The 14,388-nt window shown below is 36.8% G+C and overlaps 1 protein-coding gene across 1 annotated transcript; it reads left to right on the forward strand.

The window, feature by feature from the left end:
- The first annotated feature begins 10,037 nt into the window (after positions 1-10,037).
- LOC18444405 (uncharacterized) lies at positions 10,038-13,842 on the forward strand. Its single transcript, XM_006854578.4, has 4 exons — positions 10,038-10,244; positions 10,609-10,865; positions 11,710-12,161; positions 13,289-13,842. The coding sequence occupies exons 1-4, from the start codon at positions 10,135-10,137 to the stop codon at positions 13,544-13,546; spliced, it is 1,077 nt and encodes a 358-aa protein (XP_006854640.1). The 5' UTR covers positions 10,038-10,134; the 3' UTR covers positions 13,547-13,842.
- Positions 13,843-14,388: the final 546 nt, after the last annotated feature.

Raw genomic sequence — 14,388 nt, forward strand, 5'->3', positions numbered from 1 at the left:
ATGGTGGGCTCAAGGGTTCTAATGGGCCTCCCATGCAATTATAATATTTTTATATTTTAAAAATCATAAAATCATTATTTGAATATTTAAATCAATATAAAATCAATATCTCTATTTTTATAAATTCAAATTTGATAAATAAAATATTCAGAGATTTAGAAAAATTCAAATAACAATTTCAAAAAACATATATTATTAAAATGAGAAAAATTAAATACTTTGATGGGAAAAAGATCCATATGGTCTAAGAATAAATATGCATTGGGGCACTCCACATTCAACTGTGGACTACGGACCATGCATGCTTTTCAAACCGACCCAGCATTGCCTATGAACTAAAGTTCATACAGGGGATTATTAGTGAGTCACCAAAGTCTAGCCAATAGATAAGAGGATGCAGTTCCAGTTTATGGATTTTAGTTTCTCCCCTAGAGACAAACCATGTCACCTAGATCTTGATGCAATCTATAGCTTAGTGGTGCATCATAGTATCTCTCGCACATGCACACGTTTCACCTGAAAATGTTGGGTTTTTGTTGCCTTTAAACGCTTTATGAGTGTGTAATGAAAACATTTATTATAGTGGAACATAAACTCAATGGGAGTGTGGTCCCTCGAGGACCATACTAAGCAAATGATGTTTGCTTATACTGGACTGTGCTTGACGATCTAGGCCAGTCGGTTGGAAAACCCATGGTACTTGAGCATAAAGAATAAATTGATAAGGGCTTTGGGTTAGCCCTTGATGAGGTCGGAGCTTATGCTTGGAAGAGTGAGCCGAGGGACTATGTGACGCTTGTGTGTGATAGTTGGCCTATAGAGACGGGGGCCAAAACCTCATCCATATTCCATCACACGGCATGCATATCGATAGATCGTTCGGGAAAGCCAGTTATCCACCTTTTGGTTGAAGCGTCTGCATGTGCAAGAGATACCCCTTTGCAGCATAGAGCTGTGGTCGCATAAGGCCATAGTGACCTTGACTCGTCTTTAGGAGAGGACTTGTAATCCACAGACTAGGATTGAGACCCTTTGACTCATCGGGCAGACTTTGGTGACCTGCTAATGAGCCCCTGCTTGGACTGTGGGTCATGAAAAATACTGGGTCGGTTTGATAAAGCAAGTGTGGTCAGTAGTCCACAGTTGAAGGTGGAGTATCCCATAATTACGATTGAATTCCTAAAACCATATGGATATGTTTCTCATCATATTCATTTAACTGTGTTCATTTTATTATTGAAATGATTTTAGTTTTATTATTTGAATTTTTATGAATTTTTCAATATTGTTTTATGATTTTTTGACCTATAAAAATACAATTATTGATTTTACGAAGTTATAAAAATTCAAAAATATATATTAAATTATTTTATTTAATTTTAAAAAAATATTTATAAAATTCTATGGGGGCCCATAGTACACATGGGCCCACGATGTGGCATGTGGGTGGGGACCCACATGTGCCAGATAGGGGTGGCACTCCCCACCCCTTTGGATTCCTTTTTATAGCTTTGTGTTCAAGTTATTTAAATATGGAAAGTGTATCTTATGACATGAAGTCAATTTGTAATATAGTAAATATTGACCATATCTTATCTATTTAAGATAGTAAACATTAACTTGATATTTCTTGATATATTCTTATGGAATATATGAGATGGATAATGCAATTTTATGGAATGCATGATATCTTTAAAGGATTTAAGTTATTTAAATATATTGATGAGAAAATGGTTTAAGGAAAGGGGGATAATGGTTCATGCACCTTTCATAATGTTGATGGCCCATTTATGGAATGGATGGCTCAAATCTCTCACCCCACAAATCACATTGATGAACGGTCCATATTCAATCTCAAGAAACAGGTAAACTATAGGAAACCCTAAAGAAACCTTATACTTAAAGTTCAGTATAAATAGGGGTGCTCTCCCCCCATCTCTATACACCTCTCTCTCTCTCCTCCCTAGGGGCCACGCCCCTCTCTCCTCTCAAAATTTCTCTCTCTAACTTTCTCTCTTTAAAAGTTTCATAGGGGGCACGCCCCAACCCTAGGTCTACTACTCTCTCTCTTGAACTAAAGATACTAAGGGTTTGAGAAATCTGGGTTAAAGCTTTAGTTAATTTTGGGGTTAGGGTTTTGTAGAAATTTAAGGGTGGTTACTTAGTTTGGTCGAAATTAACTTTCTCGGTTCGATATTGAAACTAGATCGTTGATCTCGCACTATTGGATGTGGTGACTCAGGTGTGGGGTGTAATACGCCTGGTTGAGGTAATCACCGGCATTTTCCTTTTTACTTATTTGCTCTTGTTTATTTTTATATTCTCAAGCATAATATTAGGTTAAATAAATGGCATCAAGTGGTTGAGTTTTATTTTATTGTTGTCCTATTTTATTTTGAAATATTTATTGATTGTAATAAGACCATCTATAAGTGATCTTTTTCCAAAATAAAAGGGGGAGATTATTATCATTAAAAAAAAAATATTGTATTACCTGGCAAAATATCACATAGGTCTTTCTTTCATTGGTATCAGAGCTGGTTTTACTTGATTACCATTAGGAGTTTTTTCTTATTTTTGCTTGAGAATAGAAATATATGGCTGCTCATACCTTCATCTCAGAGATCTTGAAAACTGAAAGGTTTGATGGCACCAACTTTGCTTTATGGAAAATAAAAATCAAATTTGTGCTCTATGAGGAAAACTTGCCTGAGGTACTCTTTGAGGACCGACCTCATCGTCCAATTGACGACTCATCTCAAGTCATTAAAGATGAGTACACCAATTGGAAGAGGAGGAATCTGATATGCAAACTCATTCTTTTATTTGCCATGACTGATGCTTCTGAGTATGAGTCAATCTATACTGCAAATGAGATTTATGATAAACTTGACAGAACCCTCTCTTATGAAGCAAACCATAGCTAGGAGGAGGTATAATGAGTTAAAGATAACATAAGATACCAAGTTTGCAGATCATGTGCACTTGTTTCGTGCGCTAGTCAGAGAGTTGGAAGTCACAGGCATGAAACCCAATGAATCTATGCAAATAATTCATCTTATGAATTCACTGCCTAATTCATGGGAGACCGTCATATCTTCCATCTCAACCAAAAGAAAAGCACCAAAACTGGAGGAGCTCATCACTACAATCAAAGCAAAAGAGGAGAGGAAAAATTTAAGGCAACTACTGACAACAACTCTAAAGGAAGCCGTGCATATGGTAAAATCTCCATCTTCTTTTAAATTTAAGAAAGGAAAGGGAAGAAATAATTTTGGAAAGAAAACAGATTTCAAAAGGAGAGATTTTGGAAATAAGGGAGCAAGGAAAGAGACTCAAACTTATTTTATTTGCAAGAAGGTGGGCCATATAGCCAATAGTTGTCGGTTCAACAAATCTGGAGGGAGCAACAAGGGATTGACATGTGTGGTTTTTGAATCTATGCTAGCTGACCCCAAGGGAGCTTCTTACGGCCCATGTCAAAAACACCAGGGATGGTTTCCATTCTTTCACTCCCATGGGGCCAGGACAACAGTATATTTACATGTGAGGAAATCAGAAGACTGATGTACTTGGAGTTGGAGATTTCGAGCTGAAACTGAAGAGTGAGAGCACCTTAATCCTAAAGAAAGCACTTTATGCTCCTAGTGTGAGGAAGTGCTTGGTTTCAGTTCCTAAGATTTCTATGGCTGGATTCATAACCACTTTCATTGAGGAGAAAGTGGTGGTCAAGAAAGGAAAAGATGTGATCATGACTGGACGACTTGTAGATGGACTATTTACTATTGAAATGAAAGAGAATGTTGTTTATGTCTCGTCCCCTAATGAATTAGATGCTACCCTATGGCATAAGAAGTTACTACACATTAATGTCAAACGAATTGAAAGATTGAAAAATGACGGGTTTCTTCAAAATTATAAGGGATATTTATCGAAAGTGTGCGAGTTTTGCGTGAAAAGAAAATTAATAAGGAAAAATACCACCAGGGAAAAAATAGCTACTGTTGTATTGAAAATCATTCATAGTGACATATATGGACCTATGAATGTGACCACAAAAAATAGAAAAGATATTTTATCTCTTTTATAGTTGACCACCCGTGATTTGGCCATGTGTACCTTATTCAAACAAAATCAGAAGTCCTAGAAAAATTCAAAAAATATAAGGCCGAGGTAGAGAATCAAATCAAGCAGAAAATCAAACTTCTTAGAAACGATATAAGTAGGGAATTTTCATCTGACCTTTTCAAAGAATTGTGCATTGAAACTGAGATCATCCATTAGTACACCATGCCTTATACTCCTGAACAAAATGGTGTAGCTGAGAGAAAGAATATGAGCTTAGTGGAAATGGTAAGGAGTATGATAGAGTATGCAAATCTCTTCTTGGAGTTTTGGGGAAAAGTCGTATTACTGGCATATTACATCCTTAACCAGACGCTCACAAAAGCTGCCCTACTTACTCCTCACGAAATTTTCACAGGTCGTACTCCCTCCCTTAAACACCTGAGAGTTTGGGGTTGCTCAGCCCATATCCTTATCCCACATCAAAATAGAACCAGATTACAACTCAAAACTGTCAAAATCATTTTCATTGGTTACCTAGATCATGGTAAGGGGTATCGATTCTACAACCTTGAAACATGTGTGGTTATTGAAAGCTGCGATGCTCACTTCTTCGAAGAAAAGTTCCTTGAAGCAAGGTTGAGTAAAAAACAAGCCAACTTTTATGAGGAGGCCAAAAACAAGGATGTAGTCCAAGACCCTGAAGCTGAAACTTCTAAACCAACCCAACCTGATCTTGAACTCCCTAAAGAAAGTGAACCTTTACTTGAACTAAGACGAAGGAACCGAGTCAGTAGAGCACCTCTTTACCTAGAACAATTTGTCTACCTTGGAGAATATTTTGATAAAGTTGGGAAAGATTCAGATTCAAAACCTAGAACTCGCCGTGAAACCTTGACCTGTTCTGAAAGACAATACTGGGTAGAGGCCATGAAAGATGAGTATGCTTCCATTAATCAAAACCATGTATGGAAATTAATACATCTACCTCAAAAGTGTACGGTCATTGGTTGTAAGTGGATTTTCAAGAAAAAGTTGAACTCTGAAGGAAAAATAAAAAAATACAAAGCTAGGTTAGTTGCAAAGTATTTCACCCAGAAAGAAGCGATAGATTATGAGGAAACCTTTTCCCCTGTTGCCAAACTTCCATCCATCCGAATCCTTATAGTTATAGCAGCCCATTTTGACTTTGAGGTTCATCAAATGGATGTCAAAACAGCCTTTCTAAATGAGGATTTAGAAGAATAAATTTACATGACCCAACCCGAGGGATTTGAGGAGAAAGGGAAAGAGAACTTAATATGCAAACTTAATAAATCCCTTTATAACACTGAAACAAACATCTCGACAGTGGTACATAAAATTTCAAGAGACCCTTGCTCTTGTAGGGTTCTTTACACATAATGAGGATTATTGCATATATCAAAAGGTCAGTGGGAGTGATGCAGTTTTTATATCATTATATGTAGATGATATGCTAATTGTTAGTAGCTCAATTGCTCTAGTAGTAGAAACGAAAAATTTCTTTGCACAACACTTCGATATGAAGGAATCGTGGAGTAGCTTCATATGTGTTGGGTATCAAGATAATGAGAAACAAGAGAGAGAAGACTATCCAACTTTCCCAGGCAACCTACTATAAGAGGATACTGGAAAAATTTAATATGAGTATGTGTAAGCCCATGTCTACCGCAATAGACAAAATGTGTCCTACCGAAGACATGGATATAAGAGCCATAGAGAGAGTGTCATACAGGAGCGTAGTTGGATCCCTTATGTACGTCATGACAGGAACAAGGCCTGACTTGTTCGTCATGAGTGTGATGAGCCATTTCCAAACCAATCTAGGAGAGGAGCATTGTAAAGCAGTAAAAAGAATTCTCAATTATTTAAAGGGGACCATGAACTATGCGCTCACATATAAAGGGAGAACTGAAATAGTAATAGAGGGATATTCAAATGCAAGCTATCTCGCGGATCTAGATGATGCGAAGTCTATATCTGGGTATTTGTTTATGCTTGGAGGGGGTACGGTTTCTTGAAAGTCAAATAAACAAGATATTGTGGCTTTGTCTACCATGGAATCCGAGTATATGCCATGCTGTTTAGCAACCAAGGGGGGCGTGTGGATTAAGAAGTTTCTTAATCAACTTAATTTCCATCATATACGTTGTGAGGCAGTGCGAATTTTCTGCGACAACACGATGGCTATTTGTGTCTCTAAGGAGCCTTGGTTTCATAAGAATTCCAAGCATATTAAACCATACTTTTATCAATTGATAAATGAGGTAAGATTGAAAGAGATCGAGATCAGCTATATATCTACAGATTTGATGGTTGCAGACCCTATGACTAAGGGAGTTGTCCCTAATATTTTTGTAAGACATGTGAGAGAGATGGGGATGAGAGAAAGTGAGGAATAGAGAATGTAAGGCCTTCAAAGGCCAATTGAGAGATGTTGGGTTTATGTGGCCTTTAAAATTCTTATGAGTTTGTAATGACAAAAATTTATCATAGTGGAACATAAACTCAATGGAAGTGTTGTCCCTCGATGACCATACTAAGCAAATGATGTTTGCTGATACTGGACTGTGTTTGACGATCTAGTCCAGTCGGTTGGAAAACCTAAGGTCCCTGGGCATAAAGAATAAACTTAGAAAGGTTTTATGTTAGCCATTGATAAGGTCCGAGCTTATGCCTGGATGAGTGAGCTGAGAGACTGTGTGACCCTTGTGTGTGATGATAGGCCTATAGAGACGGGGGCCAAAACCTCATCCATGTTCCATCACACGACTTGCATATAGATAAATCGTTCGAAAAAGTCAATTATCCACCTTTTGGGTGAAGCGTATACATGTGCGAGAGATACCCCTATGCACCATAGAGCTGTGGTTGCATAAGATCATGGTGACCTTGACTCGTCTCTAGGAGAGGACATGTAATCCACAAATTGGGATTGCGACCCTTTGACTCATCAGGCAGACTTTGATGACTCGCTAATGAGCTCCTACTTGAACTATGGGTCATAGGAAACACTGGATCGGTTCGATAAAGCAAGTGTGGTCTGTAGTCCACAGTTGAAGATGAAGTACCCCATAATTACAGATTGAATTCCTAAAACCATATGGATCATTTTCCATCATATTAATTTAATTTGTTCATTTTATTATTGAAATAATTTTAACTTTATTATTTGAATTTGAATGAATCTCTCAATATTTTATTTATGATTTTTTTACTTATAAAAATACAGTTATTGATTTTACAAAGTTATGAAAATTCAAATATAAATATTAAATTTTTTATTTAATTTTTTAAAAAATATTTATAAAATTCCATGGGGGCCTATAGCGCACATGGGCCCACCATGTGGCATATGGATAGGGGCCCACATGTGCCACATAGGGGTGGCACGCCCCACCCCTTTGGATTCTTTTTGATAACTTTGTGTTCAAGTTATTTAAATATGGAAAGCGTATCTTATGACATATGTTCAATTTGTAATGTAGTAAATATTGACCATATCTTATCTATTTAAGATAGTAAATATTAACTTGATATTTTTTGATATATTCTTGTGGAATATATGAGATGGATAATGCAATTTTATGGAATGCATGATATCTTTAATATATTTAATTTATTTAAATATATTAATGGGAAAATGGTTTAAGGAAAAGGGGATAATGGTTCATGCACCTTCCATAATGTTGATGGCTCCGATCTCTCACCCCACAAGTCACCTTGATCAATGGTCCATATTCAATCTCAAGAAAGAGGCAAACTATAAGAAACCCTAGACCTAAATTTCATTATAAATAGGGGTGTTCTCCTCCCATCTCTACACACTTCTCTCTCTCCCATAAACTCTCTCTCTCCTCCCTAAGGGCCACACCTCTCTCTCTCCTCTCATATTTTCTCTCTCTAAAAGTTCCATAAGGGCATGCCCCAACCCTAGGTCTACTTCTCTCTCTCTCTCTAGACCTAAAGATATTAACGATTTGGAAAATCAGGGTTAAAGCTTTAGTTAATTTTGGAGTTAAGTTTTGTAGAGATTTAACACTCTCTCTTTTGACCTATAGATATTAAGGGTTTGGGAAGTCAGAGTTAAACCTTTAGTTAATTTTGGGGTTAGGGTTTTGTAGAGATTTAAGAGTGGTTACCTAATTTTGTCGAAATTAATTTTCCCGATTCGATATTGAAACTAGACCGCTGATCTTGCATCATTGGATATGGTGACTCGGTGTGGGGTATAATAAACCCGGTTGAGGTAATCTCATGCATCTTCCTTTTTATTTACTTGCTCTCTTTTATTTTTATATTCTCAAGCATAGTATTAGGTTGAATAAATGACATCAAGTGGTTGAGTTTTATTTTATTGTTGTGCTGTTTTATTTTGAAATATTTATTGATTGTAACAAGACCATCTGTAAGTGATCTTTTTACCAAAATAAAAAAGGGTGATTATTATCATTAAAAAAAAATTGTATTCCCTGGTAAAATATCATATAGGTCTTGCTTTCATAAAGGTGGTTCGCTTTTCCAAAAATGACTATCAATGTGACACAGTCCCACTGGGTTCATGTTCCACTATATATTTTTACTTTACTAGCACTTATAAAGCCTTTAATGGACACCTTCACCCAACATGTACTTAGTGAGATCTTTCTTTTTCTTTTGTGCTTGAAGCTCTTCTAGATTGAGAGTTTGATGCATGCCACACTAAGCTAACTTTTAATTATAAAAACTAGAAGTGTCACTTACATAATAAAATTAGAACCTTTGATAGAAGGCATGAGAGCTCTTTAAATCAATGTTTTATGGGGTTCTTGGAGAGAAAATTAGTGGGATATAAAAGAATGTCCCATAAGTTAATGCTAAAAAAAAAAAAAGAGGAGTTATCTTTCTTATTTTTTATAAATTTGTTTTTACTCAACTTTATCCCCAATTGGAATTATACAGGACATATGATTACCTTTGCCTTCCACTCTACCAAGAATAAGTGGATGCTTCTCTCTAGTCTTTTAGGCTTATAAGGGATGGACTCCAAGTCCAACATAGGTTTTCAATCTTAATCTTCAATTTTTTAATAAAATCATTTTTTTTAATCATGATTGATTTAGAAAAGGGTGGCGATTGTAGGAGGATACCCCAAATCCAACGTACCCCACCCTTCCATCCGTCTACATGATGTTAACGGGATATTTTCCTAAAGCAAAAATTTTGTTAGGAAACTTATGTTCACGAACCTAGAAGTTTAAGCCACATTTCATAGGATAATTTTTTATTTTTTATTTCAAAGATGGCATGAGTTTTACCAACGAAATTTTAGTTTTTTGTTAACTGAAATAAAAAGGATTTAAAATGTTGTAAACCTGAAAAAACAATTGCTTCAAGGATTTAAAATGTTGAAAATATGAGAAAACAATTTATTCAAGTAGCAGCCCGTCCAGCCCGTGCCCCACCCAACCTGTCTAACCTGTTTTTTAAACGCTCGCGTGAAACCGAGTGGGATATTTCCAATAGTGGGATATTTCCAATAGGAAAATTGTTTCAAGCGGGTCGAATCGTATTTCTAGATATGCGGTCCAAAAAGTGTAAAGCATCCATCTTAAAGATGGATCATTTTTAAAATAGATACAAGTGGGTGATCTATTTAAAAACAATGAAAACTACCTGTTCAAATGTTTTTTTACTAAAAATGTTATTTTTAATTTTTAAAAATTATTTATTTTTTCATATTCATGCACCTGGAGATTATATATCCTTAAAAGCTAAAAGTTATTTATTTTTTCATATTCATGCTCCTGGATATTATATATCCTTAAAAGTTAAGCTCGCATTTAAGCGGGCTCGGTCGCATAGAAACAGGGTCCGTTCCAATATTCCTTCTACGCGTAAATGAGTCATTGACTGTTCGACCATGGCGACTCCTGCATAACCAATCAGAAACCGGCACACGCCAAAAACAACAAATAACTAAAACTAAACCCCCCTCCAAACCTTCCCCAAATTTATATCCCCTGTTCAGACAGACGACCCCCAAATTCTCTGCTAAATTTATCTTCCATGGAAGCTTCTGTGGAGTACAAGAGGGTGGTGATTGTGGGAGGAGGAGTTGCAGGAGCGTTGCTGGCTCGATCGGTCGAATTCCATGCCGATGTTTTCCTCATTGATCCGTAAGACCCATCCCTCAAAACCCCCCTTTGTTCTCTTAGAATTGGAATAAAAGAATGGGTGCTGGTAGTTTTTTTGCTTTTTTTTCCTTATCATCGTCAAGTCCTAATTCGAAGAACCCAGAATTTTTTTTCATGTAATTTCATTGGATTTCGGATTATTTTCATTTTATTCGTTATTTTTGTTGGTTGACGTCATGATCTTTAATTTAATGACCGAAGTTTAGCAAATCTGATAAACCCAAGAAGAGCAATGAAATATGGTTATTCTAACCCTTCCCTTCTTCCCCAATAAAATAAATAAAAGAAAAGTAAGAAAATGATAATTGATAATGAAATTTTAATTGTTTATTTATTTTTATTTCAGGAAAGAATATTATGAAATTCCATGGGCTAATCTTCGAGCAAAGGTGGAGCCTGATTTTGCAAAGAGGTCATTGATTAATCACAAGGATTATCTTAGGAATACGAGATTAGTTACGGCGAGCGGAGTTAAGGTAACAGAGAAAGAGGTTTTAACTTCGGATGGGAGATGGATATTATATGATTATTTGGTCATTGCGACCGGACATCCCTACTCTATACCGCTTACTAGGCTGGAGAGGCTCCAACAATTTCAAGCAGGTAACATGAAATTTGCAGCCTCCTTGAGTTATGCCCATTTTTTTTTGTTTTTCCTTCTACTTCCTTCTTCTTTACTTAAGATGGACAAAAATATATATTATCATTCCCATATTTTCCAAAGGGAACCGTAAGAAAATTTTGCATGGTCCAACCTTCACATTGAATTCATATGTTGGGTAATTACAGAATCGGACACTTGATTATTTTGTTCTTTTAGTTGAATTTTTTAGTTTTCCCCACAAATGAGAAATTTTCATCAAAGAAATTAAAGGAATTTCTTATAGTTCACCTATTTGACCCCCGACTCGAACTTTGGCCAAAACTAGTCTGAATCAGCCCTTTCCATTCTGGTGGTTGTATTTGAAGATACAAGAAATGCTGTATTCCACCCAACAAGGGGATGATCATATTTTACAATCAATATAGCAGTATTTGAAACTCTGAAACATTTGAAGAAGGGCCTCTTTTTGTTGAAGTCGCCATGGCTGGTTGAGTGACAAATAAAGCCGGCAAGCCATGCGCGACATATAATGGATTTTAGAACCTCAATTTTAACCTCAGACAGTCAACCTAAAACCAGAGTTTGCACCAAAAAAGCATGCTCACTGCATGGTCATAACTCATAACCTCCCTCAAGTTATATTGCCTTTACTAGTTCTTCCATACCAGTATTCCAAAGTCCAACCATTTAAGCATGTACCTGTCAAGGTTATAAACCTTCTATAAACAACTGAAATAGCTCAAGCTAGATTTCCTTAGTAGACCATAGAATCTTGAAGTCCCATTATTCTGAATTAAAATCATTTGCACTCTCTTTTTTTTGTTTTCTTTTTTGTGGCAACAGAGTACCAAAAACTACAGTCAGCAGATTCAGTCTTGATCCTCGGAGGTGGTCCAACTGGAGTGGAACTTGCTGGAGAGATTGTTGTCGATTTCCCAGGAAAACAGGTGACAATTGTGCACAGAGGCTCAAGGTTACTAGACTTCATTGGGCAAAAGGCCTCTACAAAGGTTCTCGATTGGCTCAAGGCCAAGCATGTGAATGTGCTCCTAAACCAAGAGGTTAAGCTCGACGAACTATCAGAAGGCCAAAAGACATATGAAACATCAAATGGGACTAAGGTCTCTGCTGATTGCTGTTTTATTTGCACTGGGTTGCCTCTCAGCACAGAGTGGCTCAGGGAGGGGGTATTGAGTGAGTGCTTGGATCGACATGGTCGCCTCATGGTCAATGAGCATCTCCTAGTTAGAGGGAAAAGCAATGTCTTTGCGATTGGTGATATCACCAACGTTCCGGTAAGTGTTGTTTCCTTAAGAAAATTGTCCAAATACAATTAGTTTCCAGTTTTTCCATGGGAAAAATGTTTAAAATAATGTTGATTTCTCTTTATTCTGAAGTGAAATGTCCAAAGTACTTGTTTTTCTTTTCTTTTGTTATTTTACTCTTTTTTCCTCGAGGAAAATACCCAAAGTGATCTTAATTCCCTTTTCTTTGGTTATTTTACATTGATAAACAAAGGCTGCTCTAAAGTATCTTCCCTGAAGTTGGTTGATAGAGGTTACATCCCAAAATTTAAGTCCTAAGAATGACCCTGGTTAGGGTTCTACCCAAGGGAGCGATTTTAGCAATATGCTTCAACTAGAGCTTATAGTTTTTGGCTGTTGTTTGTTAAGGTAGAGCATGGCTAAAAGAACTTTTCAGTCCCATGCTGTCCCATGTAGCCTGGATAAACGGGTCTCTATGGATTTATAACTACTAATCTTCCTTGGCCTTTTGAGGACTTATAATTAAGAGAAACTTGGGGGCTTTCAATTTATTTTCATCAAATGAAAGCCATACCTCGCCACCCAAGCCAAGTGCATACAGAAGGCCAAATAACCTGGTGACTTGGTCTCTCAAAGGCTTCTACTTTGCATGCAACTCAGAGAAGATTGTGCAGTACTTTGCTAGGGATAGTTGTGCCCATGGGGCATAGATTTGGTTGCTTGGATTTTTCATGTTGGGGGCATCTAATACCTTGGAGACTAAGGTTGACACTGGGCAATGTGGCCTAGCCCCTGCTTGGTCAGGCTGGCCTTGAAAAACTAGAGCTTGGGCCACAAGATGTGGCCCAAGGACTAGGCCAAGACCAGGTCCAGGCTAGGGCCACAGCTGGCCCAGCCGTTTGCAGTCCTATTGAAGACAATATGAGCATCACATGCCTTTGAGTCTGTTGTTGAAGCAAAAAATAAAGTTATTTATTTTGGACAAGTTTGGTTTTTCGGTTTTAAACTTATTTCAAAGTTGTGTCCTCTGTATTTTTGCACAAATTTAAGGAGTTTTTATTCTCACCATGGTAAGACTGTAATTTTTGGGATATAATTACTCCTAATTAGTCATGCATACATTTATTTATTTTAGAAAATTAATTTGCTTGGAATAGGAAATCAAGCAAGGGTTTTATGCACAAAAGCATGCGGCAGTGGTAGCAAAGAACTTGAAGGCACTTATCAAGGGAGGGAAGAAGCTGACAGATTATTGTCCTGGGACTACAATGGCCATGGTGTCGTTGGGTAGGAGAGAAGCTGTGGCCCAGTTCCCATTCACCACTCTCATTGGTCGATTCCCAGGAATGATTAAATCCAAGGACTTGTTTGTTGGCAAGACTCGCAAAGAGATGGGTCTCGAGGATGGCGACTAAGTCATCGTCATCATCATCATAATATCTTTTTCCCAGTTAAAGACCAATATTTATCTCTCACGCACATTTTAATGTGGCATATTGTTTGGCATATTGTTTTATGCTTATGGAAGTATTTATTGGAGATGGGGTTATAGATTTGTTGTATATTCAGCTTGTTATTATTGTGTCATTTGTGGGGCCGGGTTTGTAATTCTTTTTGGGTGTTCCCCTAAGAATTTATTTTCGAGTTTGTAGAATGTTTGGGCACATTTACCCATATGGATTTTGCTAAGATTATGCACCATTGTTTTTCCCTTCTGAGAGTGATGCGCAGAATATGCATTTTTTTTAGAAAAAAAGAAGGAGGGCTTCTTTTTCTGAGAGAAAGAGAGGGTGTTGAGTTTGTATAATAGTTGAAAACAACCCATGTACTTTTAAGCTAAAAGATTTCCTAATCTTGTGGGAGTATTACTGTCCATTTACTCCCTTGAGCAAAACTAGTGCTAGAAGTATTTTTTATATCCCATATTTTGGGGATCTAATCTTTAGAACCCAGGACCAACCTCAAAGGAAAAGGGGAAAAAAAAAAAAGAATTTAAGAAAAAATATCTTCATATACTTTATTTTTAGGTTTCATATCACAATAGATCCAAGGTTTTACAAGATATTTTGGAGCATAAAAATTGTAGATTTTATTTCTGTTAACCCCTTGAGATAATTTAAACTTGTTTTCTTAGGCTAAACATTTAAAAATACGTCTTTTTTTATAAGCCATATTCCCAAATCTCTATGCTCTCCTTCTCTTTCTGTCTTTCCCATCTCTCTCCCTGCACTCTCTCCCCTCCTGCTTTCTCTTCACA

This window comes from Amborella trichopoda, chromosome 11 (assembly GCF_054954075.1).
Source record: "Amborella trichopoda isolate Santa Cruz 75 chromosome 11, AtrichopodaSantaCruz75HAP2 v2.0, whole genome shotgun sequence".
Classification (NCBI taxonomy): Eukaryota; Viridiplantae; Streptophyta; class Magnoliopsida; order Amborellales; family Amborellaceae; genus Amborella; species Amborella trichopoda.